The 16649-nt window shown below is 39.7% G+C and overlaps 1 protein-coding gene across 6 annotated transcripts in view; it reads right to left on the reverse strand.

Annotated features, from left to right (window-relative positions):
• Nucleotides 1-12321: 12321 nt before the first annotated feature.
• The window catches only part of add3a (adducin 3 (gamma) a), a 95200-nt gene continuing 90872 nt past the window's right edge, over nt 12322-16649 (reverse strand). For all 6 annotated transcript variants that reach the window (XM_063883200.1, XM_063883202.1, XM_063883201.1 and 3 more), the window contains one exon: nt 12322-15203. In XM_063883200.1, the coding sequence (XP_063739270.1) occupies nt 14953-15203 (251 nt within the window). In that variant the 3' untranslated portion in view covers nt 12322-14952. The remainder of the gene's footprint in view (nt 15204-16649) is intronic.

Genomic DNA, 16649 nt, shown 5'->3' on the forward strand with positions numbered 1-16649 from the left:
ATACACTAAATGAGATAGAGCTAGATAGCCTAGCTGAAGTCCGAGGCCCAGAAACAGTTCCAGAAAAACGTATAAAACCACAGTTTGAGATTTCTTCATTATGTTTTGAATTACAGTTGTACACAAACGTTAGAAAATAGTTATAAAGTAAAAATATTCCCAAAACAAGAAGACAGTAAAGAGAGATAGAGAAAAGATAGTGAAAGAGCAAAGATAGTGAAAACTATGAAATATGAATGAGATATACGAAGATCAGTCCCTAACACATATCTCAATTAGTTGTTATCGTGGTAGGAGGTGGTTTGTATGTGCTGATGTTCATGTCTTACACATGCCTCCTTAACTTGACCCTGAGTATTCGGGGGGCTTGTTTTGTTCATTGAACCCAGGTCAGATAGCGTGTTCTTGTTTCAGGAGATCTCCCAGGTCGCCTGGGATAACACGGTCAAAGTGTTTCAACGTTGCTGATTAGCAGTGATCCGATCCCGCTCATGTTGAAGCTTCACCAAAACACGTTAATATACATTGTTTACTTTCCCTAAGCAGAGTTTGATTAAGGGCAGCATTCAATGAGGGATAATCTGCAGGTGATTATCTGTGGTAGAGGAGACGGAGGCACATTCATAATTCCTATGTAATACACAGCACTTAGTCCCTTTGACCCAATGACCCATATCCTGTCTTGTAGAAGGGGGTGCATATATTGTGATACTGAAAGGCTTACAATGGCTTATCTGGAGGGACCTCAGGCACAGTGAGGCGCTTGTCAGCCCACTCCTGATCCAGGGGGATTTGACCACAATGTGTGCATTATAATGGGCAGTGGGATGTATGTGGGTGCACTGGCAGCTGTCCCACACACTGTACAGAAAGCATAGTAGTTGTGTGTGTGATGATGGAGAAAGAAAGGGAGGGAGGGGAGGCTGTTTGCAAGTCTAAGTGTGTGTGCGTAATAAAGATGGGAAAGGCGGTAGAATATATTGTTTGCCAGTCAAAGGGGGCATGTGTTGTGTTGTTTGGCATATAGTGTACATGTGTGCCTGTGGGCATCTGCAGAAGTGTGTGTGTTTGTGAAATGTTAAGAAAGGAGAGAAAAGTGTGTACGTGTGCATCGTGTTTTTGCTGGGAATATGTCTAAAATCATAAATGTGGATGTGTGGTGTGTGTGTGTATGTGTGTGTGTGTGTGTGTGTGTGTGTGTGTGTGTGTGTGTGTGTGTGTGTGTGTGTGTGTGTGTGTGTGTGTGTGTGTGTGTGTATTTGTGTGTATGTGTGTGTGTGTGTGTGTGTGTGTGTGTGTGTGTGTGCATGTGTGTGTGTGTGTGTGTGTGTGTGTGTGTGTGTGTGTGTGTGTGTGTGTGTGTGTGTGTGTGTGTGTGTGTGTGTGTGTGTGTGTGTGTGTGTGTGTGTGTGTGTGTGTGCGTGCGTGATGCTTGTTTAAACCAGTTACTGCTGAGGTGAAAAGACGACATGCACAAAGTGTACATATGAAACATTTATGCATATGTACATCCAGATGCAATACAGCTATGTATTATACAGCATGTGTGCATTGGTGTGTGTCTGTGTACATCATCATGTGTGTGTGTATCGTAGACAAAGAGTGGGATAAAGGAAGGATTGTTTAAGGCTCTGTGCATGAAAACATTGTGTGAAATGGGAATGAAGGAGAAGTGCGTAAGAAACGTTTTTGTGTTGCAGTTGTACAGTGTGTGTGTGTGTGTGTGTGTGTGTGTGTGTGTGTGTGTGTGTGTGTGTGTGTGTGTGTGTGTGTGAGTCCCAGAGTGTAGCATTACAGTGAGTAGGGTTGGAGCCCTTGTTAGTAGCTTGTGAATGGAGGTCAGTGTGACTTCTGAATAGTGGGGAATAAAAAGGAAAACATGACAGAGAGAGAATGAATCAACAGCTTCTATCTCTTTCTCTCTGTCCCTCCCCTTTCCATTCCTTCCCTCCCCTCCCTCTTTTACTCTTTACCCCAACCATCTCTCGCCACATCCATATGGCCAGAGGTGTAAAGTAACTAAGGACATTTACTTAAGGACAGTACCTAAGTACAATTTTGAGGGACTTGTACTTTACTTAAGTATTTCCATGTTATGCTACTTCTTCTAAACTACAATTCAGAAGTCTGTCTACACTGTGGCAAAGCAGTGTAGACTGGAACTGCAGCTACAGCTAAGGAGCATTGTTCATTTACTGTGTAGATGATACATGCAAATGTGTGTCATGTTGTGAAAGTAAAGCTGTACAATGCGGAAAATTGTGTTCCAGCTATTCTAGTACTATCTATTCATTGCTTCTTTTCTAACTCTGGAATCTCAATTCAAAACCAAGTACTAGCGATTGAGCTGACGAAAAACCTGTAAAACCTGTATATGATAATCATCAAAGGTTGTAAATTACCTTGAATTACTCCCTTTGAGGAAACAATTACTTTAACAATGTACAGAAATGTGACATGGAAGTGAAATCTTTCAAAAGAAATGCAAACTTAGCTACTCTGGGATTGGCTTAAACTCTGAGCTAAAACAAAACTTCACTAAAAAGGATGTTAGCACAATGCTGCAGAATGTTCGAGGCCACAGGGGTGACCTGGGATTGTTTGACACTGGTGTGAATGGGTCAGCTTCTAAACCGACCCATGAGATGTGCTGCATACCTGTGTGTAACGTGGGTCACAAATTGCTCATCACTTCTGTGAGAGGGTCGAAATGTCAGTTTAAAGCTTGTGGGTGATCCCACATCAAACACAGTGTTATTTTGTAAAAGTGGTTTCAGTCTCGACAGCTAATAAAGATGATTTCCCTCGAGGGAAGCATGAAATTGAGCAAATTCTGCCACCAAATGTGATTAGAAATTTAAGAAAAATCCATATAAAAGGCTGAACAATAATTAATCCTGTAATATACCTTTGTACAGCAATGTCTAACATTCTGTCTACGTTCTGCCTTTATGAACTGCAATAGTTATGTCAGCCTGGAGATCTCTTGCATCAGCTGAACGTCAGAAGTAATATACATGAAAATGTATTTGGGGATGTAAATTGATTCTGTTGCATTAATATTCATTTTTGATTGTTTAGCTGACAGAGGAAATATGTACTATTTGAAAAGTGATGGCCGAAAAACTCTTTTTGGGTAAACCACTAAATACCGTCATAACTTGTTTTGGATTGAAATGGACATTTTGATTGAAAGTATTTAAAAGTGCATGTTTAAAAAAAGGGGAAAAAAGAACGTAAACCAATCCTCATGTTGCTGTCTGTACTCATCCCTGCCAGCTTCATTTCTACACAGCACTCTGTCATGAATCCTCTCACATTGCAATAAGGAGCTCAAATTCCTCGGTAGCATAAGGAAATTACCGAAAGTTTTTCCTGATGTTCTCCTAGTTCTTCCCTTCTCCATGTCTCACATCTCTCCTCTGTATGCTACACCTCTCCTCCCCTGTGCCCTTCATCGCCTTCATCCACCTCTTCTCCTTTTTTTCCCCTTTCTCGGCTCAGCAGAGAGATGCTCACTGGGGAGTCACATTTCTGTCTCTCCTCCCTCCTCTCCTCAAAACCCCCCACAGTTGTTGTTGCCCTCCAAATCTCTACTGGCAGACTATGAAGAGAGCAAGATAGGCAGACAGGGAGAAATAGACTTCTGCCTACCCCCCTAAAACCATCCTCACCCCAACATCCCCCCGCTGTTGTTGTTGTTGTTGTCACCCCTTCAAATCTCTACTCACAGGCCACAGAGACATGGAGGGAGATAGAGAGGGAAGGTAGGAAGTGGCGCGAGGTTTGGGAGTCTTCTCAACAGGGGGATAGTTCTCAGGGAGCAGGAAATTACCCATGTTGTTTTTTGGTAATCCTTTTTTAATATCAGGTTTTGGGACAAGGGTGGGGGGCGAGGATAAGAAGGCATGAGTTGGGGGGAGAGAGAAGGAGGGAGACAAAAGAGGGATCCAGGCCAGACAAAACGATTGGCGGCTCCCAGGGGGACGATATGGTGTCTGTGTGTACATAACACACGTCTCAAGTGCTGGAAATGAATAGCATTATGAGACTCACACAGTATGTCTTTGCTGCTCAGTAATACTGTTGGTATCCTCTGAAATAGTACTTTAATATCTAGTTTATTCTCCTTTGAATACTTTCTCCCTCCTTTTTTTACACTTTCAAAGCTCCTTTCACAAGGCTGTGGTTACAACATACAAAAAGATCCACTGGCTTTACTCATTTGTCAACAACCTTTCAAACATAAGCTACGGATCTTTTTTAATAGTACAATTCAACTAAAGAACTACAGTTGCAAAAATCCGAATTGGTTATGTCATTAAGTGAAATATAAGTTATAATAAACCCACTATATGCTACCTGCCCAGCAATAAATGTTAAAAAAAGTTAGCAATTACCGCTAAGGAAGTCAAACACAAACTAGGAATCAACATGGTGTTGGTGAGATTGTAAATGTTGGACATAAACTTATCAGGTAGTCAGAAACATAACTCAGTGCATGCGAAATGCTTGTCTATTAAAAAAGGTAAATGTTTGATAATTGTCATAACTTTAATGTCAGATGTGTATTTAGCTGATGAAGTTCTTCTGCTCGAAGACAATTCAGGCAGATTGAGAAAAATAAAGCAAAACATGAATCAACCTTTTTGATGCTGTACAAATCAATATTTTTCCATTACCACTGTTTAACCTGGCAATATTTAATGGAATTGTTGTCAGTTTGAGTCCCAATTCCACGGAGAACAGTTGAACTGTTAGATTTTCTTTAATTATCTTTTTGCGCAATGGTTTACTTTTACGGCCCACAGCTTTGCCATTTGCTTTAATCTTACCCGTCTCATCATCCAGCTGTTAACAGCAACAGGAAGCTGTTTCCGGAAAAAAAAAAACTCTAACAAGCTAGTGTACACTTCCTGCTCAGCATCAAATGAAAGACACATGCGTGACTAGTGAGTGAACACAGTGGAACATTTAGCAGCTAAAGAATTTCATTTTATAGTCAGGAGTTGGTTCTGACCAACTACAGCTAAAATGAACATTTATATTGGAGTAACACTGTGGGGGCCAGAATAATAACTCCATATGAGTGGTTATGCTTTGTATCTGCTGAATAAGAGACAGGCAAACAAAATATGATATTCTGTCAGTCTTGTGTTTATAGCTTGTTGTGCCATCCAAAAAACATCAACTGCTGCCTAAACTTGTCAAGATTCTTTTTCTAAACATGAAAGACTTTTCATTTAACTTTCAATAAGTCAAAAACGTTCCTTCAAAGGCACACTTCACTTGACACTTCAAGGCCCGTAAGCATGGGCTTGTACTGATAAGGAGGAGAAGGATCCGTCTGCATTCTCAGTCGTTAATCAGTGTCACTTAGGGAAATCCAAGCCTCCCTTTAGCAATCCATTGTAGATAAAGAAGAGGAGGATCAGCCCACAAGACACTACTCTCATTAGCCTGGTTGTACCTTACTGACCCCCTTTATGGCAGATGCACCCCTTTGGTGGGGGAGTTAGGCATTAGTTGTCTTACACTCCTCCCCCACCCTGCTTTTTTGAATGGGGTGTGGCAGATAGAGAAAGAAAGAAAGGAAGGAAGGTATAAAGGAAGGGAGGGAGAAAGAATGGAGAAAAAAGAAAACTGTACAGTGTCTCTACAAAGGCGAACATGTACACCCCCTTTTTCAGGATGCCTCATGACCCTGGTATTTAGCGCAGGAATGATATATACTGCATGCACGCACACACACGCACGCACGCACGCACTCACACAAGCACAGACACAGACACAGACACAGACACACACACACACACACACACACACACACACACACACACACACACACACACACACACACACACACACACACACACACACACACACACACACACACACACACACACACACACACACACACACACACACACACACACACACACACACACACACAGATAATTGCTGCAATTCCTAGGGGTTGGGCTGGAGAGGGTGAAAATGGGTGTTTCAATCAACTCAGTACAACATAGGTCAAAAGAGGACATAGAAGTGAAATCCAATTCATGGCGTTCACCCTGTGGGCTCAACTGGTTTGAAACTCTGCTGCACACCAACCACGTGGAGCTTTCCCTTCTACCATAGGGCTAGAGTGTCTGCTATTTTTATTATAAATACTCTGGTTGTGTCTGGATCTAGTTTAATTTGCTTAATGATACTGAAGGAAACACACTGACTGTACATTAAATTTAAAGTGAAAACCGTTTAACCAAATTTAACTGTAGACTATAAATCTATCCAACTAGACCCCCACAAGTCTTCACAGGCACGACGGGCACATCCTAGGACTTGAAAACATTTATTCAGAAGTATCCTTACTACTTCCCAAACACAAGCATTTTCTTTTTAATGATTAGCACGCCTTCTAGGGCACAAGACTGGTTGTGTGTTGTGTTGGTGATTTTAGTTATAGGTGTTAGCAGGTTTTTTTGTGGGAAGGAACTGGATAAATGTGACTTGGATTATACTGCTTGAGTTCTGTGAGAGTTTGCAAACTGAACTAATTTACGTAAACTTTCATTTACTTCTTTGTGTTTTGTCACTTCTTTCACAGTGGAGGTATACAATAATTTAATATAACAAGGGGTGATGTACAAATGATAATTCTACCTTTGAAGTATTAAGGCTGTTGTTTGATATGTTAAAATACATTATTTATTCATATCTACTGGTGGCTGAATATAGATTTGACCATTAAATGTAATGAATCCCACCATTATATTTATATAGTTTCAGTCATTTAAATTATTCTTGTCCAGTCAGGCCATGTCAAATTCGGTTCAGCTTTTGTCAGTCTACTAGTCCAGTCCAGCCCTCTTTAGGTCAATTTCATTGAGTGGAGTCACGCCTAGGGCAACTAAACCATGCACTATTTAGCCTATTGTAGTCCAATCCAGTAGTCTGGCCCAGTTTAGATTATTCTCCCCAGTTGATGCCGTCATCTTAATCTGCGTAACAAAATAGTAACGCCCTCTAGACCGTAGCTTAGATCAGCACACTTAAGACGCTTCTCTTTTTTCTTCCTTCCTGGATCCCTGGATTCTGGTGATAAGGAGGTTAAAGGGCAGTGTGTGTGGTTGACAAGGCGCTATAGATCACGGTGAGTAGCCATAGCTCTTCTCTTTTCTGCTGAGGATGCACAAACGTGTCTCTCCATCATCCCCTTTGTGAAACAACATTGATCCCTAAAACAGTTTGTAGCAATACTAACAGGTAATGGGCTTGGTTAATGTGATATCGTGTATATACTTAAACACTTGTGTCATACGAATCCTTTGTTGAACCAAAAATAAATTGTCATATATGGTTTGCTTTCAAATAAATCCAGCTTTTTTAAAATACTAAACTGTAGCCCAGTCTATGCTAGTAATGTATTGAATATTTGAAAAGTGAAGAGGTAATAGAATGCTATTGATTTCCAATGGAGGATTAGATTTCCTATAACAAAAGGATACAGGTCTCATTCTACAATGGGAGGAGCATGTGACAGTGGCCTATATATAACCCATAGTAGGGAGTCAATAGCTAGGAGAACAAATGATACTGTGGCTAAAGGCAATCTAGGCCACTAATTCCTTTCAGTGGTCACTGCATTTGTCACATGGATCTGTTAATTGCGAGACAGTATAAAGCAGCTTTTAATATGTTCCAGAGCTGGAGTCAGTAGGAGCCCCCACATTTTGATTAAAAGCACTTCACTTCACAAATGATCAGCTACAGCGTGTAGCAACTGTTCATATTGGCTGGTCCGTGAGGTGAGGTCATTTGTATTTATTATTGAACACTATGTTTTTTATCATAGTTCTGCCACTTCTACTTCTGTCTACTCTACTACAAAAGCATGACCTGCAGTATGTGATGTCTCTTGTCTTGTCTCGATGATCCTGAGGAAAGCCTCAAGGCTGACATTTCATTTGCGTAAAAGTTTATATGAGGTCACTTTACTTCCGGCTTCCAATTCTATTTCTAGTGATGAACTAACAGAGTTATTGTGATTAAAGGCATTTGAAACATTAATTTATTAAGGGGAATGATATTAGTAGATCAGAAATCTCCTCATGTTTGTAAAATGTTCTGTTAGAAATTAATCATTTTTTTCACTTTGTTCACTTGAACGAGAGTCCCACTGTAGGTATTCAGACATATCAATCCCACGCTTGTTTCTCTGACCATTGGGGCTGTGTTGAGGACTCCAATGTGTCCCCTGACCTTGAATGTCAATGCTAAAAAATGGCGCTGTGTTGCTTGTTGGGGGAGGAATGATAAAACACCAAGACGCTGCTCGACAGATTTCCATGTCTCAGTTTCCCAAACAACATAATATATATCTGTAATGTCAGCCTTCAACAAGGCCAAGAGTGATGCAGGTCAGTTTTATGAGGGCACCAATATGAACTAAACTACTAAAGCCAATAACACAGCAGAATTATAATCACAGTATACTGCAATATGATTATCTCATCACAAGACACTTCGGCCTGAGCTCTGCAGACAACGTGACTTTATTAGTTCTGTTGATTACAGGCCACTGGGACCTTAAACACCACAGCCAGTTTTAGCTGGCAGAAAGAGGTCAATAAAGGTTGTTGATTACTGGAAGCAATATTATATAACAACCTTGAAAATAACAGCTTCAAAATCATTTTTATGCCACACTGACAAAGAATAGTGTCTCGACTGCTAAACAGGTTGCTTATAATGTGTTTTCAGAGCTCTGTATTGCTGAGAACTGCTTCCATTCACAGCTAGACACATTATAGCACCTTTAATCGACCACTATAGCAGGTCTTTGCAACTAAAAATAAAGGGTAGGGTATACGATGGATCCAGGCTTTGATTCACATTAAAAACCGTCCTGCCTAAAAGACACATAGTAATGCATGTTGGATAAAAGTCAGCAAGTCACTATCTACTCTTCTCTTCACTCGTCATGTTCTCTCTCAAACTGAAAAATACATCTTGGATGAAGAAAATGTACCACAAGGTTGTATGACTGTGTGTGTGTGTGTGTGTGTATCTGTGCTTGGACCTAACTGACCCCTTATGTTGTTTATCAGTCCATAATTCATCCCAGTGGCATCTGGGCATCACGGCAGTCTCTGGTAGAAGTGAAGTGGGGTGTCTGGGCGGGCAGGATTGGGTGGGGCAGTGCATGTGCTTGTGTGTGTGTGTGTGTGTGTGTGTGTGTGTGTGTGTGTGTGTGTGTGTGTGTGTGTGTGTGTGTGTGTGTGTGTGTGTGTGTGTGTGTGTGTGTGTGTGTGTGTGTGTGTGTGTAAGGGGAGGAGTGTGGGGGATTCCCTGAGAAGAAAAAAAAACTATCATGGTTTTCACACTCTGCTAGCAGAGCATCCATCTGGATGCAAGTAGGTTCATTGTTTTGACACTCACAGCGTGGTGCTGTGTGGAGGAGAGAAACCCCTCTTCACCTCCTTAATTGTGCTGAACATGATGCATTAGGAGGGTGTGTGTGTAATGTATGTTGTGTACATCTGTTAAAGAGTGTGAGTCTAAAATGGGACACCCATCACTAAGGGGGCCATGTAGGCTCAATTCATGGCAACTTTAGAAAACACTAGCAAATACACAAATTATGATAAAGTTAGAAAAATATCTTTACAAATTCAATAACACACTCTTAACTGTGTGACCCCTTATCTGTGCTCAACTAAAAACCAATAGGGGGATTTGAAAGTATACTGTACTTTAACATGTTGGAAATAATAAATACACATATCCACTTATCTTGCATTGCATATAGATGAAGCTTTATTGAACCATCACAATATCCAAAGGGATCAGCTACATTTCTTATTCACACCAGACTCAAAGTCTGAACAACAAACAAATCGAATGACCTCTGAATCAGAATCTTACAATAGCTATAAGAGGCAGTAAGTGAGTATCCCTCACAGTACTGATCAAACTGCCACAAACGGACTTCATCTTTCCACAATCATGAGACACATGAATCACGAGATTGCTCATGCACTTTTATTGTTCATATCAGGAATGTTGCCAAATAAAGTGCAGTATACTGATATCACATTTACTGACGCCAGGGCAGGATAACAGTGTTGTAAATACTTTATATGGAAGCTACACCTAGCAACATGTTAAACAGAAATGAGTAACAGAAAACATCCAGGACATTCTCTCCTTTCCCATAACACACTCCCTGATGTGTCTCTTATAGTGCCTTAGCGGATCCAATAATTGTTGGCATTTGTGTTAAAGTTTCTTAAACTAAAATACATTATATTACAATAAAATAACCTTTTGTACAACAATTCAGGCATTAAGAGTGTAAACTTTAATATATCATGTGTAAGTGTCCTAAAGGTATGATTTTTGATATTAGTTGTAGACTCTGAGTAGTCGTATTTTTCCTAGGAGAGTACAAGCAAAAATTGACTAAGGTGAGAAGGCATCGTTCCCTACATTTCTATTCCTTTCAAAGAAGAGACATCGATAATTGCAGCAACCTAGCATCATAAGGATAAACATTTTGGTGGGAAGATTATTTGAGAAAGCTGCAATAAGGAAGGGACACGTTTGGGGGTAGGACTAAAGACTATTTCATGGTCAATTATGTTTGTAACATAATATCATGAAATATATTTTGCATATTTTGTTTTGCATCTGAGGATATAAAGGCAGTGAAGGCACATTGGATGCTAATATGCACACACGTCCCCAGTTCCCTGGAACTAGTGGACAGTCCATGCTCGCTGTGCATCACAGATGGGACAGGTTTGCACCAACAGGAGACGGACGTCCCTGTTGTGGCTGGAAAGGGTGCAGTTGGATATTAAGAACAGACTCTTTGGCAGTAAAGTGAGCATTGGTGGACACATTAAGGGAACGCCAAACAAAAAGTCACACCTACACCTAGAGTGATGTGACTTGAGTTGGCAACTAATCCTAAGTCCCGCCTCCCTTAGTTACTGTTGCAATGTTTGACAAGCTTAAGAAATTAATTATGGCAACGCCAGTACTATTTAGCCATGTGCAGACTGTGCATTTGTTTCTGTGCATCAGGTAACAGCACTAAGAAGCAGATAGCAAGGTTAACAATTTGCAATTGAGGGAACTATTGAGGGTGATAACCTTTACCAAGGTAACTTTTCGGTCAGGTGGTTGGACTTTGTATATATAAAAATAATTACCAACAAAATAGTTGCTTCTGTGCTGCACGTAGACTTAGAGATAATATAAACAGAAGAATGTTAGCTTGAATTCTTCTGGCTAACGATGATTCACATCATCTTAACAATATGTCAGCAACTGACATTAGTGGTCTGATATTAGGTCCTGTTGATTTAGTGTTAGCTAGCTAGTTAGCTCATGTTTAGCCAACATTAGCTAAGTTTATGAAGTTAAGTTAACAGTTTGGCGTGACAACAAACAACACAATATGTAGGTCAAGGTAGTGACAACAATGTACTGGAAGGGCTTACAAATAAAATGTAAGGAGTAAAAAAAAAAAAAAAAAGTGAGCTTACGACATTAGCACCGTATTATTACACCGTACTAGATACGTTTCAAAAAATGTAACTAATCTGGAGTGGTAATATGATTTTTAAATTTCCTACACCAGTAATCAACATGGAGGTCCCCATCCACTGCACGGACACCACTGCTTAACAAATATTAAAGTATACACTACTTTACAGGGATACACAATGAAATACAGTATTTCTGTCCATAACAAAATATATTTCATATTGATTGGTACAATTCTGGTAATGTTTACCTTCCGAGTGAATTTACACTGTTTTTGAAAAAATACCTTCTCTTTTAGTGCTCCTGTTGTTTTCACACAGCAATGCATATCTTAATGTGTGAAGTGTCATTGTGCACTGCTCACTATGCATGTCAAGTGCTTCTGCATTCTGCATTTCCTGTGCGTGTTATGATCACTGTAACATTTTCCCTTACATTGTCATACATTTGCCATGACTTACTGATTAAACTATTCACACAAAAAATATACTCATTCTCATGAATCAAGATAAAAAAAGGCACCAGTTTTCCTGCTCATTTAACACTCATTCAAAAATCATTCTATTTGAAGCTCTCAATTACTGTAATATATCATGAATAATTCAGCATTAAGCTTTTTAACTGTTTACACGTCATGTACCTGCTCACTTAATAATAATGGCATAAAGGAAATATGAGTGTATATGGATTATGTTTAACTTAAAAAGAACACTTGAGAGATGAGGCAAATTGTGATGAACAAACGTGAAAAATGAGGTTCCGTTTCTTAAAATACAGTTTTATTTGTGAATTTACACTGATTAGCAATACATCTAAAAGCAACTCCATTAGATAACCATTTATATAGGATTTTCACAGGTCACAAAATAGCTTGGCTCATTCTGGCATGCCAAAGCAAAAGTTTTTTTTTTTTAAACAGAAAAAAGATGGATAGAGAGGCATTAGTAAAGCAAGGTGCAAACAGTCTGAAAAAGAGGAAGTGAAAAATAAGAGGGATGCAATGCACATTCAGTTCATCTGGGAGCAATTTATGCTCATAAAATGGTTAATAAAAAAGCCTAGCGCTCTCTGCAAACTAAAACAAGAAAAAAAAGCATACTGCGATACAAATGGAGGATGAAAAAAAAGGTTTCCAGGAGGAGAGATTGTTTGAAAAAAGAAGACATTTTGAGTGATAAAAACATGGTGCGTTAGTGTCCGGTTGTCCCTCTTTACTACACACACATAAGCACTTCCATTTCCAAACTCACACTTCCCTTCTCTATCTCTCAGTTGTGTGACCTCAGCTCTTTGCCCAGAGCCAAAAGCTATCGTTTAACACAGCTAAAGATGTGTCCCCAAACCCTCCCTCCCTGCCCCCAAATCCAATACTTCACATTGCTAGCTGGGATATTGGTACATCTGGTTAAACTGCGGGGGGAGGAGAATATGTGGCAACCCATCACACTTTGGCTTTGCAGAGTTCAACTGTGGGTCAACTGACAGTTAAACATACAAATGTGTTTACAAGAGAAATTACATGGGGGGAGGCTTTAGACGCTGAAATGACGAGCGGGCTCGCAGAGCAAGCAAATCATAATAAAATGTCCACATGACCTCCTTATAATGTTCCAGTTGCAGGAGGAAACAAACGGGAAATTAAGAGAGGAAAAAAAAGAAAGTTATTTGGGAGCCTGAGGGGTCTCAATGCAGTCACTGGGGTGATTTGATTTTAGGGTTTTGTTGGGCGCCTTGACGCCCATGCAGGCAGACGAGAAAACGCAACCCTTGTCTCATTAAAAACAATGGTGGAAAAATAATTACAATATGGCTAAAAAAACCACGAACACACCAAACAAAAACACCTCTTCGAACTCCATAACCCCTAATGACTCTCATTTGAGCTGGCTAATGCTGGTACTTTCCGCACTAGCCTTCCTGTTTTGTTGAGAAGTAAAGATCATTCCTCACATGGTGACACCAATGAAAGTCAATTCTTTCTCCATTTGACTCACTTTCTGGGTCCTGACCTTTCTCCGGCACCGTGCCTTGCTTGCTACTTGCACATCTTTTTTCAGAAACCTCACAATCTCCTTCACTGGTGAAACCACCTGCAACTAAAATGTGTTATATACCACGAAAAAAGTGCAGCACAATAAAATAAAAAATATATAGTTAAAAATCTATAGCCGACATATCCAGTTTTCATATATCTGTTATATAGTAAATTTGTGTACTCTGTACTATTAGAATAAAATTTGAGCAATCAGGCATCACTACAGGACATAGTCAGCCGTATAAATTCCGTTCTTGCAAAAAAGAAAAAACATGCTTAACATCTGTAATTCTCTGTAAAAGCTTCGAAGTGAGTCAAAAACAGAGTTGACTAATAACAAATTTGTGATTGATAAAAAAAGATAACATTTCATGAGATGACAAACTAGACAAACAATGATGCTTTACTAAAACGAGATTTTTTTTTCTTCTTCCATTCCGTTTGGCAACCCCCCCAAATAAAAAAAAAACATTGAGATGAAGAGGAGAAGATATGCTACATAAATATTCTGAGATTGTGTCAACTTAGTTGTGCTAAACTGCCAGCCTTCGTCCTCACTATCATGTCCAGTCTTAAACTCCTCTTCTTGTTCAGCCACAATCAGCTGAAGAGAAGGTCTGCATCAGATGCTTAAAGAAGCTCGAAAAGTGTGAGAGAGCGGAGATAAAACCTCTTTCACAGTAAATAAATCAACACAAACCCTGTGGCGTTTTTTTCTAAGACCAGATTTCCAGTGTGACTTCAAATTTCATGCAGCCTATCAGTTCCCTTTTCAGAGTCAGACGACCAGAAAACAAAACCTTAGAAAGACCGAAGGAATCTTATAAAGAGGTCTAGATTCAACTTGTGCAGTTTTACAACACTAGTGTTGCAATTCAACCAATTCAATTTATTTTAAAGCAAGAAATACGCATGGTCGCTCCAAGTTATAATTTCAGCCTGGGAAACCCCACAGTTATTAAGTTATTCAGGATTGAAATATCCTCAAATGACAACCAAAAGCATCAGAAGAGGACTGTTAGAGGGCTACACAGGTGAGGAGGTTAGTAGACACCCAATCTGCTGCAGCTTCAAATTTGTGGCACGGCATGCTCACCCCAAAATTTCGCAAACATTATTGTCTTTTTTGCAGAAGGAGATTTTTCTGTTTCAAACCAATTCCTTATTTATGTAATCCGTGCTACTGCCCTTTGCACACAAAAGCATTTGTTAAAAAATTCAAATAAAATTAAAAACATAAGAGGACATTGAAAACAGAGACAAAGTAAAAACACAGACGTTAAACAGAACGGCTGCCGCCCCTCTTTCTTCTTCTTCTTCTTCTTCTTCTTCTTCTTCAGACAGGCCTCTGTCTTCTCTCAAACCTCCAACTTATCTTTCTTTTTGTTCTTCTTCAGGAAGGACGGGGTGCGGAACTTCTTCTTCTTCTTGGTGTTGGGTGACTTGGATGGCGAGCTCTCAGGGGACAACGCCTCCTCGATCTTCTCGCCTGAGCGCACTGTGATCTCCACGCTCTCCACGCTGGTGGTCAGCTGACTGACACGCTTGCACAGGTCTTTGTCCACCTCGCCATGGTCCTCTTTGCCGTTCATCAGGCCCGTGTGGTTGTCTGAGGGAGGAGAGGTGGGACACAGGTCAGATGAGGACAAGGAACGAAACAAAAAAAGTCAGTTTCACGCCGTTCTGCCAGACATACCATATTAACAGACAGCACACACAACTAATACACTTATGACCTTCCTTTCATATAAATAATGTGAGTACAAAGTACTCATATGATGGAGCAGATTATGTAAAAGATAGTGAGATACTAAAAGCTAAATCCAAACTTACTGATGGTATAAAAAAAATATATTTGTGGTAAATAATATGTTGAAAAAAAACGACCACAAAAATGAACACACACAAGCATGCACATAGGCAAAACGAAGTCATAAAAACCTTTGGGGATATGTTGTACACATGTTGGCTTTCTGGCTTTTGCAATTTAAAATCCTTATCATTCCTTTTTTATCAATGATAGCATGTTTTTACTAATATGCTACCCGTTTAAATTATATTTTTATCAGTAATAAATCCATCAGACAAGGACTGAGCTTGCCAACGTGAACAGCTGTAACAGTTTTAGGAATAATTGAGGGAAACAGCTTGTTAATAATATAATATACAAGAATAAAAACAAGCCCAAGTTAAACAAGTTAGTGTTGACCAAATCCTCCGCTTTGTAGTTTGAACTAAAATGCAAAGTTATAGCCTAAGGACCACAGACTTAAATTAGCATGTTTCCCAACTACTAATGGTTATTAACATGGTCTATCACTATCAAATAAACAATTAATAATAAGCTTTACTAAGTTATATTATTTGCAGGAATACTGTGTTGGGTTGCGTTGTATTTTACAGGTCTTCATGTTGTTGTGTCTAACCTCACAATGCTCATGTGAGGCTTTGCTGTGCCTGATGCACCATACACACTGTTACCATTTGAACTGCGTGCTGAACTTTTGCTTCACACACAGAGACAGGCTGTCCCAGTGCTCTACATATTTCATAACGTGCCTCTGTTAAACTCCAGTGACCTGATAGCCAAAAGTCTGTCCTCCTTTTATCCTAAAAGAGGAGGCTTAAACCCACTCTCTTAATGAGTGTTCACGTAACAGGCCTGCTAATGTCACATCACTTTCTATATGTTGGGGATGCAAATAATCTATTGTATTCTAAAATGTGAAAACAAAAATGACTTTGTGTTATTTTCATCCGAGTGAAAAAAACCATAATCAACAACAGTTCACACAACAAGTGACCTGGTTTCAGCTTAGCTACAGGCTGACCTCATAGTTGTGGAGTATGAAAATATGGGTCCCCTGAGCCAATGTGCCGTTGTGGGTTAATTGTTACTCATTGTGTGGTTTTGAGTGTTTGTGCTGGAGGGAAGCTGAAAGGAAGTCATTCTCAGTGTCATTATTTACAACCTGTGGAGAGGCTGCTGTGATCTTTGTCTCTTTAAGAGGCACACATACTGGCTTCAAATGTCAGACACAAGAATTTCTGGCTA

This window comes from Eleginops maclovinus, chromosome 5 (genome assembly GCF_036324505.1).
Source record: "Eleginops maclovinus isolate JMC-PN-2008 ecotype Puerto Natales chromosome 5, JC_Emac_rtc_rv5, whole genome shotgun sequence".
NCBI lineage: Eukaryota > Metazoa > Chordata > Actinopteri > Perciformes > Eleginopidae > Eleginops > Eleginops maclovinus.